Source organism: Monodon monoceros, unplaced genomic scaffold (genome assembly GCF_005190385.1).
Source record: "Monodon monoceros isolate NGI ecotype Baffin Bay Population unplaced genomic scaffold, NGI_Narwhal_1 Super_Scaffold_12, whole genome shotgun sequence".
Taxonomy (NCBI): Eukaryota; Metazoa; Chordata; class Mammalia; order Artiodactyla; family Monodontidae; genus Monodon; species Monodon monoceros.
Window position 1 is genome coordinate 46173487 of NW_021703768.1, and position 19648 is coordinate 46193134.

The 19648-nt window shown below is 40.0% G+C and overlaps 1 protein-coding gene across 1 annotated transcript in view; it reads left to right on the top strand.

Annotated features, from left to right (window-relative positions):
• Nucleotides 1-19648, top strand: part of RAB3C (RAB3C, member RAS oncogene family) — a 304692-nt gene that overhangs the window by 236648 nt on the left and 48396 nt on the right. The window contains exon 4 of the mRNA XM_029219136.1: nucleotides 9482-9606. Coding sequence (XP_029074969.1) covers nucleotides 9482-9606 — 125 coding nt within the window. The remainder of the gene's footprint in view (nucleotides 1-9481; nucleotides 9607-19648) is intronic.

Here is a 19648-nt window from a genome sequence, read left to right on the forward strand (position 1 = left end):
TCATTCCCCCAGGATAATACAGTCTGATTTGAGAAAAGAATATTTCTGTTAACCTGGATTTGGCCTTGCCAGTTGTGGAAGAATAACCCAGGCATTCTAGAGCCTAGGAACATCTGTCCCTTTCCTGGGTCAGACTCCCTTCTGCTCACTGAAAGGGGGTTCTGTCTCTGTTTTCCAGTGGGTGATGCTTCCTCCAACCAGTTGTTGTTTTTCTTTCTGGCGTAGAAGAGAGATGTCCAGTTGTTCCTACCACACATATGGATTAAAAAAATAGAATTTGACATTTTGTACAAACAAAATGAGATTAGAAGTTATAACAGAGGCATGATAGAAATGGGTCTAAAGTTGGTTTTAGACTGACAATGCAGAATCTGATGTGGTCCCAGGTGGTTCCAGGACCACACTGCTCAAGATGACTGCTTCTTGAGCTCTTGAATAAATGCTGTTTGGTCTCAGCAACGGACTTCCTGCAAAGAGGATCAGATCCTTCAGACCCATCCAGTTCTGCTCATTTCCACATGCAGCCTCATGACTCTCATATATATGGAGATTTAGAGTATTTTGGTCTCCTCAGGAGACGTATTATTTTTTATTTTTAAAAACCAGTCAACTGGCACATGAATTTCTTCCCAACTTCCATGTTCAGTAGAATGTAGTCACTGCTCTTCCCTGTGGAAGTAGACGAGGAGGCATGGAGAGTCTTGGGATACAGACTCACATCAGCCACTAGGTAACTGCATCATCTCCATTAACATGTCACTCCACATGTTGAGTTTCAGCTTCATCATCTACAAAATGAAGGAGTCAGACTAGGACCCTCCAAAGCCACTATTCCACGGTAACAAGGTGCTAAGTTACTCCCTGAGTATCCTCATCCTGACTGTTGGTGCTGGAGCGGAAAGGAATGTGATTTCTGTTGGCTTGAATGAATAGCTCATCACACAGATGGCCTTGCAGGTTGTAGAGGGGCCAACACTTGCTTTTCTCTACCAAGGACGTGGTCAGGATGTCAAAGACCTTGGAAGAACTCTGCCAGCAACGCGTCCTGAAAGGGATGTCATGGGGCACTGGCACCACATACAGTGGTGATTCTCCTCCTGTGCTGTTTTAATTTTATGCTGATATTCTGAACTTACTGAATTCCTTAGGCATTTTTGCCACATTCGGTCTATGGTTGACTCATTCATTTGGTCACAAATTCACAGTTACTGGCTGAGACCCTTCTTTGTGCCAGATGTTTTCCTGAGTGCACAGTGGTGAACAAAACAGTTGGGGTCCCTGCCCCCCGTAGTCTAGGAGAGATATAGACAAGTGAGAAGGTCCAGGTGAGTGAGGTACAGGGTGTATGGGGGCCTATATGATGAGCACCTAGTCCAGAGGAGGGATTGAGCGGAGACCAGATGGAAGAGGGTGAGGTAGCCTGACATAGAGGCCATGTGTTTTAGACAATGGCACATGTGATAGCAACAGGTGAATTTCTTGCAAAACTAATGAAGCTTACGTTCTGTGGTGTACCAGGAAACAGACCCTTTGAAAAAAGGCAAAAACAAAAGAAAAAAATCTGATTTGTAGCATTTGCTAATTTCCATGGTATAAAAACACCCATCGTGGTCAACGTTAAGGTACAGTTTAACAACCAACCCACAAAAGTCCTTAATATTTAATAATCAGTGCTTTCAAGCTGGTACTGCCATCTCCAGAACCTTACTAGGAAGCTTTGGGTCCCTTTCCTGGACAAGCCCATTCCAAGTGTATTAGTTGGGGTTTCTCCTGAAGCAGGCTCGTAGAGGGGAATTTGTATACAAGTGGTTTTTCTCAGAAAGTGTAAGAAATAGCCACAGAGGGTGGGGAAGTTAGCTGGGAAAGGGAAGACCACCAATAAATGGTGTTTCTACCATTATGGGTAACTAGAGTTTCATCCTTCTTGAAATTCTGGGAATCATTGCAGCAGCAGCCGGAGGAGCAAGGGAGTGGCAGTAGTTATACACTAACTCCTGTCAGTCACTGGCTGAGGTCTGTTCCTGGGGTGTGCTCTTTCCCTGTTACATTTGACTTTCCCTGATGGGCGGAGTGGCCTTCCATTGCTTCAGAGAAGACTTTAAAGCCAAAAGCTGCGGATACTGGCAGTTGGAAGGCAGCCAGCACGCGAGGAAGGGGCAAGGCCTAGGGAGTACGTGCAGAGTACCAACAGTATCTGCTACAAACTGCCCTGTGCCTCATTCTGTATTTCTTTCTTTTTCTCTTCCATGATGGTTTATCACCAGATATTGAACATAGTTCCCTGTGATATACAGTAGGACCTTGTTGTTTGTCCATTCTATGTATACTAGTTTGCATCTGCTAACCCCAAACTCCCAATCCTTCCCTCCCACTTGGCAACCACAAGTCTGTTCTCTATGTCTGTGAGTCTGTTTCTGTTTTGTAAGTTCACTTGTGTCATATTTTAGATTCCACGTATAAGTGACGTCATATGGTATTTGTCTTCCTCTGACTTACTTCACTTAGTATGATAATCTCTAGGTCCATCCATGTAGCTGCAAATGGCATTATTTCATTCTTTTTTATGGCTGAGTAGTATTCCATTGTATGTATGTACCACATCTTCTTTATCCATTCATCTGTTGATGGACAGTTAGGTGTTTCCATGTCTTGGCTATTGTAAACAGTGCTGCTAGGAACATGTATCTTTTTGAATTATAGTTTTGTCCCGATATATGCCCAGGAGCGGGATTGCTGGATCATATGGCAACTCTATTTTTAGTTTTTTGAGGAACCTCCATACTGTTCTCCATAGTGGCTCCACCAATTTACATTCCCACCAACAGTTTAGGAGGGTTCCCTTTTCTCCACACCCTCTCCAGCATTTGTTATTTGTAGACTTTTTAATGATGGCCATTCTGACTGTCTGTATTTCTAATTTGCATTTTTTCCTTAAATTGGGCCCTCACATTTTTATTAGTTTTAGGCCTTGCAAAACCTAGACCCACCCATAGTGATAGCTCCTAGTTGTTGAAAAATGTAGCATGTTTGAGAAATTCAAAGAAATTAATAAGGCTATATCAAAGTTGGGAGGAGGGTGGGTAGCAAGAGATGAAATGAGAAAGCAATGCTGGGCTCTTTTAGGTTTGGCTGCGATTTGCTGATCTCTGTAGAACTCAGCTGGGCTCCTCCTGCTTTCTCATTCCTCTGGGACAGGCTGGCAGAGCAGTCCCCTTTCTGGGATGGGCTCTTCCATGATGCAGAGCAAGAATGCCAGAGGGCTGATGAAATTCACAATGCCTCTGATGCCTATTGCTCACCAGTGGCTCACACCAAATCTCCTAATATTCCATTGGCCAAAGCAATTCACTTGGCCCAGTCCAAAACCAGGAGGGCAAGGAACTATAATCCACCTACAGGGAAGGAGGTGATGACTCAGTGAGGTCAGTAATACAATCTACTCTAGGATTTTCACCAAGATGTTAGTGGTGGTTATCTGGGGTTAGTGAGATTTCTGATAATTTTTATTTTTTGCTTTAGCTTTTTCTCTTATTAGAATTTTTAATGAGAATATAACAATTTTACCAAAAACTATAAACCTATTTTTTTAAGTAATTAAAGATATTAAAAGTTGGAGAACAGGGCTTCCCTGGTGGCGCAGTGGTTGAGAGTCCGCCTGCCGACGCAGGGGACATGGGTTCGTGCCCCGGTCTGGGAAGATCCCACATGCTGCGGAGCAGCTGGGCCCGTGAGCCATGGCCACTGAGCCTGTGCATCCGGAGCCTGTGCTCCGCAACGGGAGAGGCCACAACAGTGAGAGGCCCGCGTACCGCAAAAAAAAAAAAAAAAAAAAAAAGAGGTTGGAGAACATTTATTTGAGGATACATTTTTAACATTTCCTTTTATAACTCCTTTATTAAATGAGTTAATGTACCTATGAAAAGCCTATCTCCTCAACTTCTGAGACTACCTGTTAGCTTTTACAGTGTATAAAAATCATTAGGTTTTATTATGTTCCTATTTTTGTTTCCTTATTACTACTCATTCATTTTAAAACTTATTTTGTTTATATCTTTAATTTTGTATGTATCTCTGTAAACCACCTGCAAACACTTTGAGTATTAGATGGGAAGTAAAGAAACCGATTATTTTAAAAACTGAAACAGGTGTGGGCGAGAGAGCCATCCCAGTCATACAAAAATCAAAATCAGCTGCAGAGATTTTTTTAAATGCTTATGATGACGTCCCTAAAGGTTCTGATTTAATTGTTCTAGGTTGAGGTTATTTTTAAAAGCTCTCCAAGGGTTGAGAAAAATTGAATAAATAAATGATTAAGTTAGTAGAAAAGTAACAGAAGGGCCAATGCTAAGCGATGAGCAGTAGGAGATTGGGAAATTCCATAATGACTTGAAGTCTGCTGAGATGCTGAAGGCTGAGGCTCCCGAATATTGAGGAGAGTAAGGGAAATGGATGCTGAGGAGAAATTTGAGCTTCCAGAATGAAGAATAAGACTGCTGTTAAGATCTGTCTGAGATCCACTGCAGGGGGAAGAGCTGGTCGTATTCTCCCTGACACCTCATTTTCCCATGTATAGCCCAGATCAGACCCTAAGAGATAACTGCTTTTTGGGTTACTGAGGTACATTTTGTGGACCGTTTTTCAGAACATTATCACTAATAAGAGTCTCTTCTCAATGAAAACAGGTTGAACTCGTAGGAGATTATTTATATACCCAGAACAAGAGAGGAGAAATAGAGATATTATAGGAATTTGATTTGTCTGTTTACAGCTCTCCTAAATTATTTTATTTTGTGCAGAGTTCAGTCATTTATGTATAAAATATGAAAATCTCTTCATCTCCCTCTGCCTCATAATATAAAACAAAAACAAAACAAAAATCAAAATCCTCTCTCCTTACATATATATTTATAGAGGAAACATAAAAATTTAGAAATATATACAGAGAGGGGAGTTATTTTATTTTTGTTTTTAACTAAAAGACAAATAACATTTTTGTTTTAGTAAGCAGGACCTCGTTACTGGTAAGGTCTGAGTTAATTGCCATTCGTAGAGTAACCATGGTGACCAGCATGTTGCTTCTGAGCCCATTAATCTTGTTGAGGTTAACAGTAAATCCCAAAGGATCTTCTGCAGTGATTCAGAAATAAATCATCTTCTCACATGTATGTTATTTGGTGACAGCACTTTCTTTAAATATGTCTCCCTAACAGACAAAGAAATAAGACAATCCCTAATGAGGTGATAAAAACCCATTCCCAAATAAGAAATTTTACAAAATATAGCAAATGACTGAAAAAGTAGATACATAGAAATGACACATGAAAGGAGGATTCGCTCAATAAACATGTACCATACTCCTAATAGACATGCCAAAAAAGGCCATTTACTCCTTCTTAGTAATGTATCTGTACAGGACCTCAGCCTTGACGTATAAACAGGAGACAAAATTTGAGATTCTTCAATGAAAAAAACTCAAATTATGTTTTAGATTATAGAAATTAGAAAGGATGAGTTGACCTGGACTGAGGAAGAGAAACAGCTGGCTGCCCAAGCTAGGACTAATAATGTTTTATATTTGTGAAAAGGTGTTTGCGACGTAGAAAGTAGAGCATGACCCTACCTAAAACCACATTTGTCCTACAACATCCCCAGAGATTAAGTACAAAATGTGGTGGCCTCATTTTACAGATGAAGATGCTGAGGCTACAGAATGCAGAATGACTTTCCCATACTCAGTATTAGCACTTTCTTTTAAATGAGCTGAATAAAATTGTTAGGATTCTGAGTTGGAAGGGTTGGGGATTGGATTTTCATCCCAACATTCTTCTGCCGTTAATTCATATTACACACAACTCTGGGTCTTTCTCAACCCATGAGGTTTATATTTTCTCATCTTCAAGTATTCCTGAGCTAAAGGAATAATCCAAGCTCTCATTTCAACTTAGGTCTTCATACCTAAAAGAAATACCAAGAAAACAATAGTGTTTTACAGAAGCTAAGATGCACGATTACTCATATTTTAACATCTCTGAAATTGGGATGTGTCTTACAATAAATGACATTGTAATTGCTGATGCTGTATGAGAAATGGATTCCACTGCCTGTACATGCACCAACATGGTCATAGCTGTGTATACTGTCCTTACCTCAACTGAGTGGTGGAACTGTTACAACGTAGGTAGAAAGTTATTGTGTATGCGGGAGGTGGGTATCAGTTTGATGTTAGGGATGTGAATACCCATTTGGAGTAATGACCATCATTTCACATTTCCCTGCAAAGCAACATGCTGGTGCTCTACAGGTCTTAAGGGAAGATACCCACAAGCAGAAGGGTATGTTGACTTATTGAGGTAGTCATAGGATGATCATCTTTCATAAACAAAGCAACTGAAGACAGAAAGAATTACTAAATCCCTCAGAATACATGAAAAAAACTTCAAAGTAACAAGAAGCTGATGTAACTGACAAGTATGTCTAGCAGGACAATTGTTAACCATTGTCTCATAGTTTCATAGGCTGCTGCTTTTTGTTCGTGGCCATTCGTAAAGTAATTTTTAATCTTATAATACACGCCATCTTAGATTCTATGATATGTAGTAATTCATAAATCAGTCAGCATGGTTCTGTTCCCCTGTAGCTGGTGATTGGGCTTTGCCTAAAGCTACTCTGTTGATGGCGGACTTCATCAGAAAGTCCAGAGTCCAAAAACAAATCTTATTTGATTAACCAACTCTGGCAAATTAATGTTTTGTTCACTTCAACACAAATGTCTCAGACCACAGTTGATATTTGATTAAAAAGAGAAATTGTCTCCAATGGCTCTTGAAGCTTTTAAGGTAACGGTTCTTTATAATTCCCTAATTACAGAAAGTGTTCATTTTTAATTATTGGCAATTTAGGACATTGTGGAGGTTACAGTAAAATATTTCTGATATAGGTACAATTGGAAAGGGGGATGGTTCTGATGTAATCATGGCATCCCAAAATTATACACACACACAGTATAAACAGGGAATGTTGTGTATGCATAGATGTATAATCTATCTCTGTGGCCTCCGAAGACCCCATGAGTTATTATGCTAGAACTGAGAGACTCAGACATGTTTAATGGCAGAAGCAAGCATTCCATTAACTTGGTTAAAGAGTACAAATCAGCTAGCTGAGTTGTTTCTTCTTTACCTTCACAAAAGTGCACCCCGGCCCAGTTTAAGTTTCTACAATCAGGGGTGCAGCAGGAAGAGTTTAACTAGGTCAGAAGAGTGCTAAATTTTTTCAGGCAAGCATTTGTCCTTGGTAAATTCAGTAAGCCATGCTATTACATACCAGCCCCAGCCTCTTCCTTACGCAAGTATGACACTCTCCTGTGACTCCTGTCTCCCCAGCTTCATTCTGCAAATTTGTGTTCTAGCTGTGTGCCAGGATAAGAACTTTCTCCACTAACATAGGGGCTCTCAACCTAGGGCCTTTCCAGGCATAGGCCAAGCCTTGGCTAACAAGACCTAAAGGAGCAAAGGGATAATTTTTTTTAATTACCTAAGGAAATCTGATTAGATTTGAATTCCTTTGAAAGAACCTTTGGAATTTATTTATACAACTATCTTAGCACTTGAGATTTAAGATGTGTCCAGGTATAGAATATTTTTTACATCTTAATTCACTCTGAATTCATCATTTTTCATATACCCCACTCATAAGATGAGGTAAGTGAAAAGTATAGATTTTGAATGTCTGCCTTTATTTTCCCAGTTTATAGATACATACTGAATGTGACTATTGCTAGAGGAATGTATTATTCTCTTAGGTGTCAGAATTAGAAAGGTCACATCCCCAGATTTTTCTGATAAAATATGCTGCACCTTGAGACGCTCACATGGAACCAAAGGTATCTTTCACCAGATATTTTAATCTCATTTGAAAACTTGTACTTGGTTCAGGGAAGTACTCTGAAATAAGACCCTATCTGCCTTTTAGCTCTCTTCTTTCTTCTCGGAAGGGAGAAATAGTGATGACATCTCATTAAAAGCTTTCCTGCTGCAGTTTAAACCTATTTGCTTTCATTCTGTCTTCAAGCTGAGAACAGCTCATCACTATTTTCTATGTAAAAATCCTGAAATATTTGACAATTGCTAGTAAGAACATGCCAAGCTTCTCTTTTTGACACTTTACAAATCCCTTTATTAAACTTACATCATTTGTTTAGCTTCTCTCTCTCTCTCTCTCTCTCTCTCTCTCTCTCTCTCTCTCTCTCTCTCTCTCTCGCTCTCTCTCTCTCTCTCTCTCACTCTCACACTCTCTCTCTCTCTCTCTCTCTCTCTCTCTCTCTCTCTCTCTCTCTCTCTCTCTCTCTCTCTCTCTCAGCCACCCACTGGGTGATATGTCTTTCCCACCTATCTTGAATTGTTATCAAATAAGAACGTGGCCAATAAAAAGGGAGGATTAAAGAACATGGCTTCCTTTCAGCTTCCTCTCTGAAATGATAAAAAATACACTAGAACTTCACTTCTCAAACTTGTAATGAGTAGTACAGATATGTGTTTAAGAGCACAGGCTTGAAAGCTTTACTGCCTGCGTTTTGATTTCCAGATCTACCACTTTACTAGCTGAGTTGTCTTAGGCGAATTTTTTAACCTTTCTGTGCCTCATTTTCCTCAACTATAAAATGAGGATCATGATATTATCTCCCTTGAGTTCTCTAAGGATTAAGTTAAGGTAACATATATAAAGAGTTTAAAACAGTACCTGCAAATATTAACTATTATAGTTATCAACTAAGTTTCAAAATCAAAATTTGTTTATGTGCATTATGATCCATACCAGAAGCTTATTCTGAATCCTAGATATCCTGTTTATAGTAACCTAAAACACCAGCTCATTGTATTATAATTTTGATATTAATCAACCTGGCATTTTTCTCTTAAAAATGTAAGGCATGAGTATATTAGTTCTTATAACGCTTTTTTAAAATATTATCATTACCCCCAGATTTCCTAACCCAATTGTCTTAGCTCTTTAAGTTGTGACTGTAACAAGGTAAAAATTCTTTTCTATGATGGGCTATAAATAGTGACCAACCATCTCAGGTTTCTTGGAACTGAGGGGTTTCTTGGGGCATAGGACTTTTACTGCTAAAACTGGGAACATCTTGGGTAAACTGGGATGGTTGGCCACTCACTCCAGGTATAAAAGTACTGTATAAGGTGGAGTAGAAGGGGGAAAGGAAGAAGCAGTAGTAATATTAATCTCACCAAACACAGAAGAATTCTAAACACAACACCACCATTCCCCTGATTTTTGACTCATGCAACCCCTGATGAGTATCTGAAGGGTAAAATTGCACTGAACAAATTAATTCTAAATGTCAGGTATTTGGGCTTCATTTTTTGCTGTTATCGTCATCTGCGGAATATATTTCTTCTCCTTCATTTTATGCTGTTGCACTTTCCTCTGATCATTTTTTTGCCTTTTTTTTTTTTTCTTGTAGGTCAACTCAAATCAAAACATACTCATGGGATAATGCCCAGGTTATCCTGGTTGGGAACAAATGTGACATGGAAGATGAGCGAGTCATCTCAACTGAGAGGGGCCAACATTTAGGAGAACAGCTTGGTAAGAAACAAATGATCAAATTAATGAGAAAGAGAGCATGGTAATTACTTGTAACACAGTGCAGAGTCCCAGCTACTTGCTAGGATGGATTTAATGAAAAGATTGTCAACCCAACAGTAGAAACCAACACATCACCTGTAAGTAGTAAGTGGATTTCCTCCCACTTTCTGTGGTATCCTTAGAATCCAAGCACAATTACAGAAGCAAAATAGACAGCCAGCATTTGGATTTAGTACAAGATGTTCAAATTCCATTGCATAAGAAAGACAGGATGTGCCTCGCTTGCTATTTCTTTGGGTTTTTTTTCTCTATATACGATATTTTATACTGAGTGAGCACTTGATTATGCTATATGCTTGTTGTCTTCAAGTTTCCATTGGAGGAGGGTGGGTAATAGGCACAGAATAGGTCATGTTATAGATTCCGGTTCTAGAGACACCACTGGCAATGTGTGTTACAGTTACAAACCTCTTTGAAACTCAGTTTCCTCATCTCTTAAGAATGAGTATTATGACCCATGCCTACTTTACCAAGTCCTTGTAGATAAGATCAACTGAGATAAGAGATAGATATGAAAGAGTTTTAGAAATGTCAAGGCCATTTCAAAGGCAAAACATTGTATGTAGGGGAAAAATGCTTGAGTGAGTAGGGTAGAGTTTTGGTGCAAAGGAGGGAATCATGATTGATTGATTTTTTTAAAAATAATTTTTATTGGAGTATAGTTGACTTACAATGTTGTGTTAGTTTCAGGTGTACAGCAAAGTGAATAAGTTATACATGTACATATATCCACTCTTTTTTAGATTATTTTCCCATATAGCTCATTATAGAGTATTGAGTAGAGTTCCCTGTGCTATACAGTAGGTCCTTATTAGTTATCTATTTTATATATAGTAGTATGTATATGTCAATCCCAATCCCCCAATTTATCCCTCCCCCCCTTTTCCCTCTAGTAACCATAAGTTTGTTTTCTACATCTGTTTCGGTATTGTAAATAAGACTCTATTTCTGTTTTGTAAATAAGTTCATTTGTACCATTTTTTAAGATTCCACATATAAGCGGTATCATATGATATTTGTCTGTCTCTGATTTACTTCACTCAGTATGACAATCTCTACGTCCATCCATGTTGCTGCAAATGGCATTATTTTGTTCTTTTTATGGCTGAGTAATATTCCATTGTATATATGTACCACATCTTCTTTATCCACTCCTCTGTCGATGGACATTTAGGTTGCTTCCATGTCTTGGCTACTGTAAACAGTGCTGAAATGAACATTAGGATACCTTTTCAAATTATGTTTTTCTACAGATATATGACCAGGAATGGGATTGTTGGATCATGTTGTAGTTCTATATTTAGTTTTTTAAGGAACTTCCACACCGTTCTCCATAGTGGTTGTACCGATTTACATTCCCACCAAGAGTGTAGAAGGGTTCCCTTTTCTCTACACCCTCTCCAGCACTTATTGTTTGTAGATTTTTTGATGATGGCCATTCTGACTGTTGTGAGGTGATTGTAGTTTTGTACAACTACTCATTGTAATTTTGATTTGCATTTCTCTAATAATAGTGATGTTGAGCATCTTTTCATGTGCTTTTTGGCTATCTGTGTGTCTTCTTTGGAAAAATGTCTATTTAGATCTTCTGTCCATTTTTTGGTTGGGTTGTTTGCTCTTTTGATATTGAGCTGCATGAGCTGTTTGCATATTTTGGAAACTAATTCCTTGTTGCTTCATTTGCAAATATTTTCTCCCATTCTGTTTGTTGTCTTTTCATTTTGTTTATGGTGTCCTTTGCTGTGCAAAAGCTTTTAAGTTTCATTACGTCCAGTTTGTTTATTTTTGTTTTTATTTTCATTACTCTAGGAGGTGAATTCAAAAAGATATTTCTGTGATTTATGTCAAAGAGAGTTCTGTGTTTTCCTCTAGGAGTTTTATAGTATCCAGCCTTACATTTAGGTCTTTGATCCAATTTGAGTTTATTTTTGTGTATGGTGTTAGGGAGTGTTCTAATTTTATTCTTTTACATGTAGCTGTCCAGTTTTCCCAGCACCACTTATTGAAGAGACTGTCTTTTCTCCATTGTATATTCATGGTTGCTGGTTTTGATATCATATTTGTGTGTGGATGATTTTTTACCACTACTTTATGTTTGCCTTTACCAGTGAGCTTTCCCACTTGTGATTTTCTTGTTTCTAGTTGTGGCCTTCCCCACACACACACACACACCTAGAGAAGTTCCTTTAGCATTTGTTGTAAGGCTGGTTTGGTGGTGCTGAATTCTCTTAGCTTTTGCTTATCTGTAAAGCTTTTGATTTCTCTCTCAAATCTGAATGAGAGCCTTACTGGTTAGAGTAATCTTGGTTGTAGGTTTTGCCCTTTCAACACTTTAAACATATCGTACCTCTCTGTTCTGGCCTGCAGAATTTCTGCTGAAAAATCAGCTGTTAACCTTATGAGGATTCCTTGTGTGTTATTTGTTGCTTTTCCCTTGTTGCTTTTAATATTTTTTTCTTTGTCTTTAATTTTTGTCAATTTGATTACCATGTGTCTCGATGTGTTCCTCCTTGGGTTTATCCTGTATGCGACTCTCTGCACTTCCTGGACTTGGATGAGTGTCTCCCTTTCCCATGTTAGGGAACTTTTTAGTTATAATCTCTTCAAATTTTTTCTCAGGCCCTTTTCCTTTCTATTCATCTTCTGGGACCTCTATATTGCAAATATTGGTGCATTTGCTGTTGTCACAGAGGTCTCTGTGACTGTCCTCATTTTTTTTTTTCAGTTTTCTTTATTCTCTTCTATGGCAGTGATTTCAAACACTCTGTCTTCCAGCTCACTGTGTTCTTCTGCCTGTTATTCTGCTATTGATTCCTTCTAGTGTATTTTTTTATTTCAGTTATTGTGTTGTTCATCTCTGTTCTTCAAATCTTCTCTTTTTTAAACATTTCTTATATCTTCTTGGTCTGTTCCTCCATTTTTTTCTGAGATTTTGAATCATATTTACTATTATTACTCTGAATTATTTTTCAGGTAGATTGCCTATCTCCTCTTCCTTTAGTTCTCATGAGTTTTTATCTTGTTGCTTTGTCTGCAACATATTTCTCTGTCGTCTCATTTTGTCTAACTTTCTGTGTTTGTGGTCTCCTTTCCACAGGCTGCAGGATCATAGTTCCTCTTGTTTCTGGTGTCTGACCCCTGGTGGGTGAGGTTGGTCCTGGAGCTTTTGTAGGCGTCCCAGTGGGAGGGACTGGTGCCTGCCCTCTGGTGGGTAGAGCTGGGTCTTTTCCCTCTGGTGGACAGGGCTGTGTCAGGGGGTGTGATTTGAGGTGGCTGTGAGCTCAGTGCAACTTTAGGCAGCCTGTTTTCTGATGGGTGGCACTGTGTTCCTATCTTTTTTGTTGTTTGGCCTGAGGCTTTCCAGCACTGGAGCCTGTAGGTTGTTGGGTCGGGCTGGGTATGGTGCCAAAGTCGGGACCTCCTGGAGCGTTCATGCCAATCAGTATTCCATGGGGCCTCCACTACCAGTCTCCTTGCCCCACACAGCAATCTACAGCTGACCCTTATCTCCCCAGGAGAGCCTCCAAGACCCCTAGGTAGGTCTAACACAGGTTCCTATGGATGTACTGCTTTTTGCTGGTCCCAGTGCACATGAGACCTTGTGTGCACCCTCCAAGAGTAGAGTCTCTTTCCCCCAGCCCTGTGGAGTTCCTTCACTCAAGTTCTGCTGGTTTTCAAGGCTAAATGCTCTGGGGGTTCTTCTTCCCAATGCCAGATCCTCAGACTGTGTCTTGGAGGGCTATTTTTATGTGGGAATGTTTCTGTGTGGCCTGCATGGGTTTAAATTTTTTTGGTGCTAGGGCTGTTTTTAGTATAGGTGTCTGCCACCCCTTTCCTCAGTGTATGCTGTCCATTATCCCCTTGATGGGAGGTGTGACTGATGTTGTAGTGACAAGAGCCTGCATTGGATATTGAACCTCCCCTTTGTTCTGTGGTTGTCACTGCCCTGTCGGGTGGGGTCTGCTCCCTAGTTCTTGGAGTAGAGGCCCCCAGATCTGTTTCTTGGCTGTGATTCTGATCTGTGGTGTGAGTTAGGTGGGACTGGAGCACTCCCATTGGGAGAGAAGCCACTGAGTATCCCTCCTCTGGAGGTGTTCACCTGTGGGTGTGCTCTGTTGTGTCACCTTTCACCTGTTGTGCAAGCTCTCAGATTACACTGTTGTTGGCACTGCTCTCAGCCCCACCTTAACTGTGTGGGTGTGCCGGCATTTGGCCTGGTGTCTCTTAGGTGCTGTTTTCGCCAGGCCACTAGTGTAGATCCACTGAAGTCAGGTTCCAGGATTGCAGTAATCATGTATCTACATCCACTATGGGTGCTATGGGGTCAGCTCGGACTCTGGCCTGGCCCAACACCCATGTGTACGTGTCCACAAAGTCCACAGCTGCTGAAGCTAGACCTGTCTCAGCTGTAGGAGCACTTGTTGTCTGTTCAGATGTTCTGCAGGTGCTGAGTTTACAAAGCCAGTTGCAGGGGTGTAAATCCGCAGTTTGCGCAGCAGTAAGGGGAGATTTCATCTCTTCTTCCTTAGTTGCACGGTCCCTGGGGCTCAGCTGTGGTTTCAGCCCCACCTATGCATGTGGGCCACCCACAGGCATCTGCTCCTGAGGCTGACCCAGAGCACATGAGCCTGCCCTGGTGGGAAGGGGGCACAGAGGAGGCGGCGGCTGGGGGACACCCATGGCAGGGACTGGTGCATGGGGAGAGAGGCTGCAATGGCCATGATTGATTTATTAATTCAAGGCATTTTTTGCTGAGCACCAGTTATGTATCCTGCACTGTGTCAGACATCATGGGGGATACCAAAAAAAGTGTGATCCACAGTCCCTCGGCTCAAGTTGCTTCCAGTCAAGTGGGGAGACCAGAGATACACACAAGAAAGCAGAAATAACAAGACAGCAACAAGAATAGCATCATGAGGATATGATAAGCTCGGAGACAGGTGCCAAGAGGAAAGCAACAGAGGGAGGGAGGCAGACACAGGTCTTAGAAGGAGGTGTGAGAGTGAAGTGAGATGGGAGGCAGATAAGGAGCAATGCAGAGGAAACAGGGAAAATGTATGGAAATGAGCAGAACAGCTAGGAAGAGGTGAGTGATGAGAGGAGCTAACCATCATATGGGTTAAATGGCAAGACAAGTTTTGAGTGTTCCCGAAAGGAGAGTAGAATATGAAAACCATGAGGAGGAGAAGAAGCATCATGAATAAAGGGCACAGTGGAGTAAGGACATTGAGAGGAACATTGGGAGGACAGAGAGTGGAAAAGTTGGAACCCAGCGTGATGTTATGGAAGTAGAGGGGATTTGGGGAACAATTCCAGCCCTAAGCGAATGGGCTGGAATTTCTTTCTTTTCCTTCCTCCTTCCCTCCCTCCCTTCCTCCCTTCTCCCTCCCTCCCTCCCTCCCTCCTGTCCTTCCCTCCTCCCTCCCTCCTTCCCACCTCACTCCCTCCTGTCCCTTTTTCCTCCCTCCCTTCCTTCTGAGAGTCTGGCTTTCTAACCTTTTTGCCCAGGATCTACAGTAAGAAATGCATTCAATCTAGCAACCCATTGCATACATACGTAGAGAGAAAGAGAATGAAACCAAAGTTTTACAAAACACATTTACTCTTATTAGATGAGATTTGTTCTGATGCTATTCTCTTTTCTATTATTTTTCATTTTCTTTTAATAATGGTTTCAACTCACTAAATAAATCTTAGGATCCACTAATGTGCTTCAACCCGCTATAATTTGAAAAACACTGTTCTGAAGGGGATACTTTGTGATTAATCTGCAGGGAGTGTGCAGCACAGATTAGAGAAGCAGACATCCTCTCAGTGGGGCACCCTGTCACTTGGTCATCTCATAAATGAACTATGCACAGTCCAGTCTGAGAGCTTGACCATTTCCTTATGAGATTAGTGAGCTCATTGGACCAAAGGCTATCACCCAGTGACTGCAAGAACCCTCCCACCAAACTTTCTTACATTTGCCCATGAGAAAATCATACAGCTGATATCTGTTCTTTCTGTGGCTACCCTTGAGCTTTTATCATCTCGTTCATAGGGCCTCTCCCCATTCCATCAATTTAACAATCTTTTTCCCCCAGAAGTCTGAAAAACTTGGCTATCTTTTCTTAGTCCTCTTAGCACCTCAGGAAGTTATGAATGGAGAACAGTAGATTCCCCAAGAGAAGAGAGAAAAGAAATCTGGGAGAGGGTTGGCAGGGTGGCTGCCTGAGACAATCTCTTCCCTCCCTGTGTTTTCTTGACTAGTCAGGCATATCCTATGTGGGGGGAAGAAACTGCTACACAGACGTAAGTGACTTCTATATATAAACCTGAAAATTGTTTGGTTCAAAGAACAATAGATGGGAGCCAATATTTTAGTGACATAGAGCTAGGTAGCTGGTTACATTTTTTACCACTGTAATAAATTACCTGGGTGTTGAGAAGGTCATGTTGTGGAAGGGGACATGTAGAATGGTGTGAATGCATCAAGAGGGCAGCCTTCCTTGGAACTCCACTGACTGACACAAACCCTTTTCATGCGGTACACAGATGAAGGAAAGTTCCTGAAATTGTGAGGCAGAAATGGTTTTTGTACCCATACACATTCTTCCAATGATTTCTGATTGATTTTTTGCTCTGTATTCAATAAACCCCAGCAGTTGTCATAGCAACCAACACTTGGGCATTCTTAGAGAGTCGTTTACCTTCTTTAATGTGCTTTGTTCTTTTCATGACTACACACCCTTCTATAAATGATCATGAGAGATCATTTATATGGGGGAAAAGAACCTCACAATCAGTTTAAAGATTTTAAAGGTCTTAGCTTTATTTTCTTTTAATTACTGGTAAAATTCCATTGTCCAGAACAGCATCACACACACATAAAGGTTGAGCACTGTTTTATAAATGTCATTACCACATCTTAGCAGATGGTTCAAAAACACTGCTGTATTGATCTAGTTACAATTAATTCTCCATTGTGGATGGTTACATCCATAACATTTGCTTATCCTAATGAAGGTACTTGATGGAACTGAGCTGTAGCTGAAGTCTTTAAAATACTTGTATGTCAGCTGCCCTTGCCAATCCAAACATTTACAATACATCAGGTGTTTGGGAATACAATCATAATGCTACCTTTCAGGAGCAACCATTGTAGTGCCTGTGATAGACTATGCAGACAATCAGCATTTTTCTGATCTTCCCTTTCCTGGTTGTTTTGTTTCATTTGGCCTCCTGGGCATGCCCTCCTTGCATTCTGCCATCTTGGCTTCTATACCATGGTGCTCTCTCTCCAGCCATACCTTGGCTGCTGCTTCCTTGGGAGACTCCTCTTTCTCCCTCTCTCACTTTGCCTTTCCATCCTTGGCCCACCACTCTTCTCTCTCTGCACTCTCCCTTAGATATTCCCAACCACTTCTGAGGCATGAACTCTGCCTATAAACTAATGACAGCCAAGTCATGTCTTAGCCCTGACCCTTTCACCTGACCCTCTACCCACCTGCCAGCTGCATGTATTCAATACTTCCGATTTTGGGTGGTCCTCTAAATCATGTGCAGCTGAATCATCTGGGGTTCTTTTTCAAATGCATATTTGTCAACCCTGACTCAGGCATGCTGCATCAAAGTTTCTGAAGGCCAGGAATCTTCATGTTTAACAAACAACATTCTGACTTTCCTACAACCCTAAAATTTTAGAACACTGGCTTAAATAGCTGCAAGTGTTTGGGGAAGGTAGGGAACTGCCCGTGAGCTGAACGTTATCCTATAGCTAGTATCATTCTTCCCATGTGTGTTTTTGGCATTTACTATAGGTACATGTACCTATAACAATATATAGGAATGTTTTCAATTTTTATTTTTATCCAAATGCCAAATTTATAATATGGCAATAATCTATATATATATGTAGTCTCATAATTTGTTTTAAATGTAAAAATATTAAATATTAAATTAGAAAAAATAGAAATAATTAAAGATATAAGTTTTCCTAAAATAAAAGTAATATAACTGGGAATAAGAACAAAGAAATGTATGGCGGAGAATGGATTTTATTGCCCTGAAATTATAGAAGAAAGAATACTGGAACCATTTTTACAAGCACTGAATGGGCAGAAAGTGCAGAAACTCTGAGGTTTCCTAAAAATGTAGTCAGAGAAACAAAAATTGCAGATAAACTAAATTTGCTTCTGGAGAGAAGTGATGTTTTTAATAACTAATTTGTAAGGCTCTAATTTTGTTTTTAATTTGTATTCATACTTCTTCCTAAAGCAAATAACAGATACATATATCCTATTACTCTCCATTCAAATAATTGTCACGATATCATGTGCCTGTATTACTAAATTCCAACCCTGTCGTCTCCATCCTTCCTCCTTGTCTAGCACAGGGAACCCATGAGGATTTCTGACAACTATAAAATATTCTTATACTTTGCCATCTTTCCAACCTGTAAAGTTTGTTTCCCCTTCTTTTCACATTTAATGACTTGTTTTGTTTTGTTTATTCATCTTCAAATGTTTATTAAACACCTGTAATGATATTAAGGAGTCATGAAATATGTATCTTCCTCCTCGTGGAGCTTAATGTGTGGTCTGCATGTCAAAAATACAATAAAATCGTGAATGCATAAATTGTTTCCAGCCCTTCAAAACAAGTATAACTTGAAGGATGAAGGCGGGACATACAGATCTACAAATATATAGTTCCTTCTGTTTTAAGAATATGAAGAGTGACAAAAAAGTCACATTCTATGTCTATAAACTCTGAAACATTGATTCAATAAAAGCTGGCTTAATTAAACAGTTCCTTCAAGGGAATAATCTCTTGAAGTAGAAAAAGGTAAATTAAAGACAAATCAGAAAGGATACTCCTTCACATAACAAAGAATATACTAAAAGAACTGATTGTTTCTGGAGGAGGGAGGTGGTGCAGACAGGATATATTCAATATAGTTGCTTCCCAAAAAGTCTAGATAAATCAAGTAAGGCAGATACACCATGGCTAATAGAGTTTGGACTCTATGGGACATTTCTATCCCACCAAGAATAAGTTTGAGCACATTGACCATGCGGCTTCATATGCCCTGATATCACTCTTGGGGACATGTTAACTAGGGTGAAAGGAACATCATTGTTAACGAGCCAGGAAAGTCTACCTCCTGAGATTTTAGTGCCCATGCTGCTGATTTCTGCTGAGACTGGATGACTTCAGGGATGCCTAATTTAGGAACTCTGATTCTAGGATTCTTCAATTTGTTTCTAATTTGAGTCTTTTAGTGTAAACACCCTTGTCTTTCATTGCCAACTCAGGTGAGAATCAACAAAGCAGTAATTTCACTGAACTTTGGATCCATGCAGTCTGATCCTAAGCAGCCAGATTCTCTTTATACATTTTCCATTGAAGAGAATTATAATTACCAGCATCACACCTTCCTGACTGCTAAGTTCCGCCTGAGTCACTGTATACTTGGAACAACCTTGAGATACAGATTAGGTCTTAACTGTGTTTAGTTTTCTCTTTTACAATCCAGGAGAGAATTAGGGTCTATATAACTGATAAGCCTATTTAAACTCTGTTCATGGACCCCAGAGTCTTCCAGTGATCCACAGTGATCCAGTGAAAGATGACAGAAAATGACTAGATCACTGTTAAGGATAAATTTTCTCAAATGCAATATTGCCCAAGTACATAATATTTATTTTCAAACAGTGCCCAGCTTTATGGAATTTCCTCCAACCAGTAAATTGGAAAACTCCTTGACTACTCATTCTGTGCTTTATAAGAAACCTCTGAAAATTCTTGATGCCTCACTCTCTGGGCCTTAAAAATTACACTGAGACAGTTACCACTAAGAAGTTAACAGCAACTTCTTAGTACCTTTAGAGCATTATTTTAGGGAATCTGTAAGGAAGACTACTTAAGGTAGCTCCCTTCTAAATAATGAAAAATTAAGGTGTTGTAAAGTGTGCTGTCTTTCTTCTTTGTTGCGCTG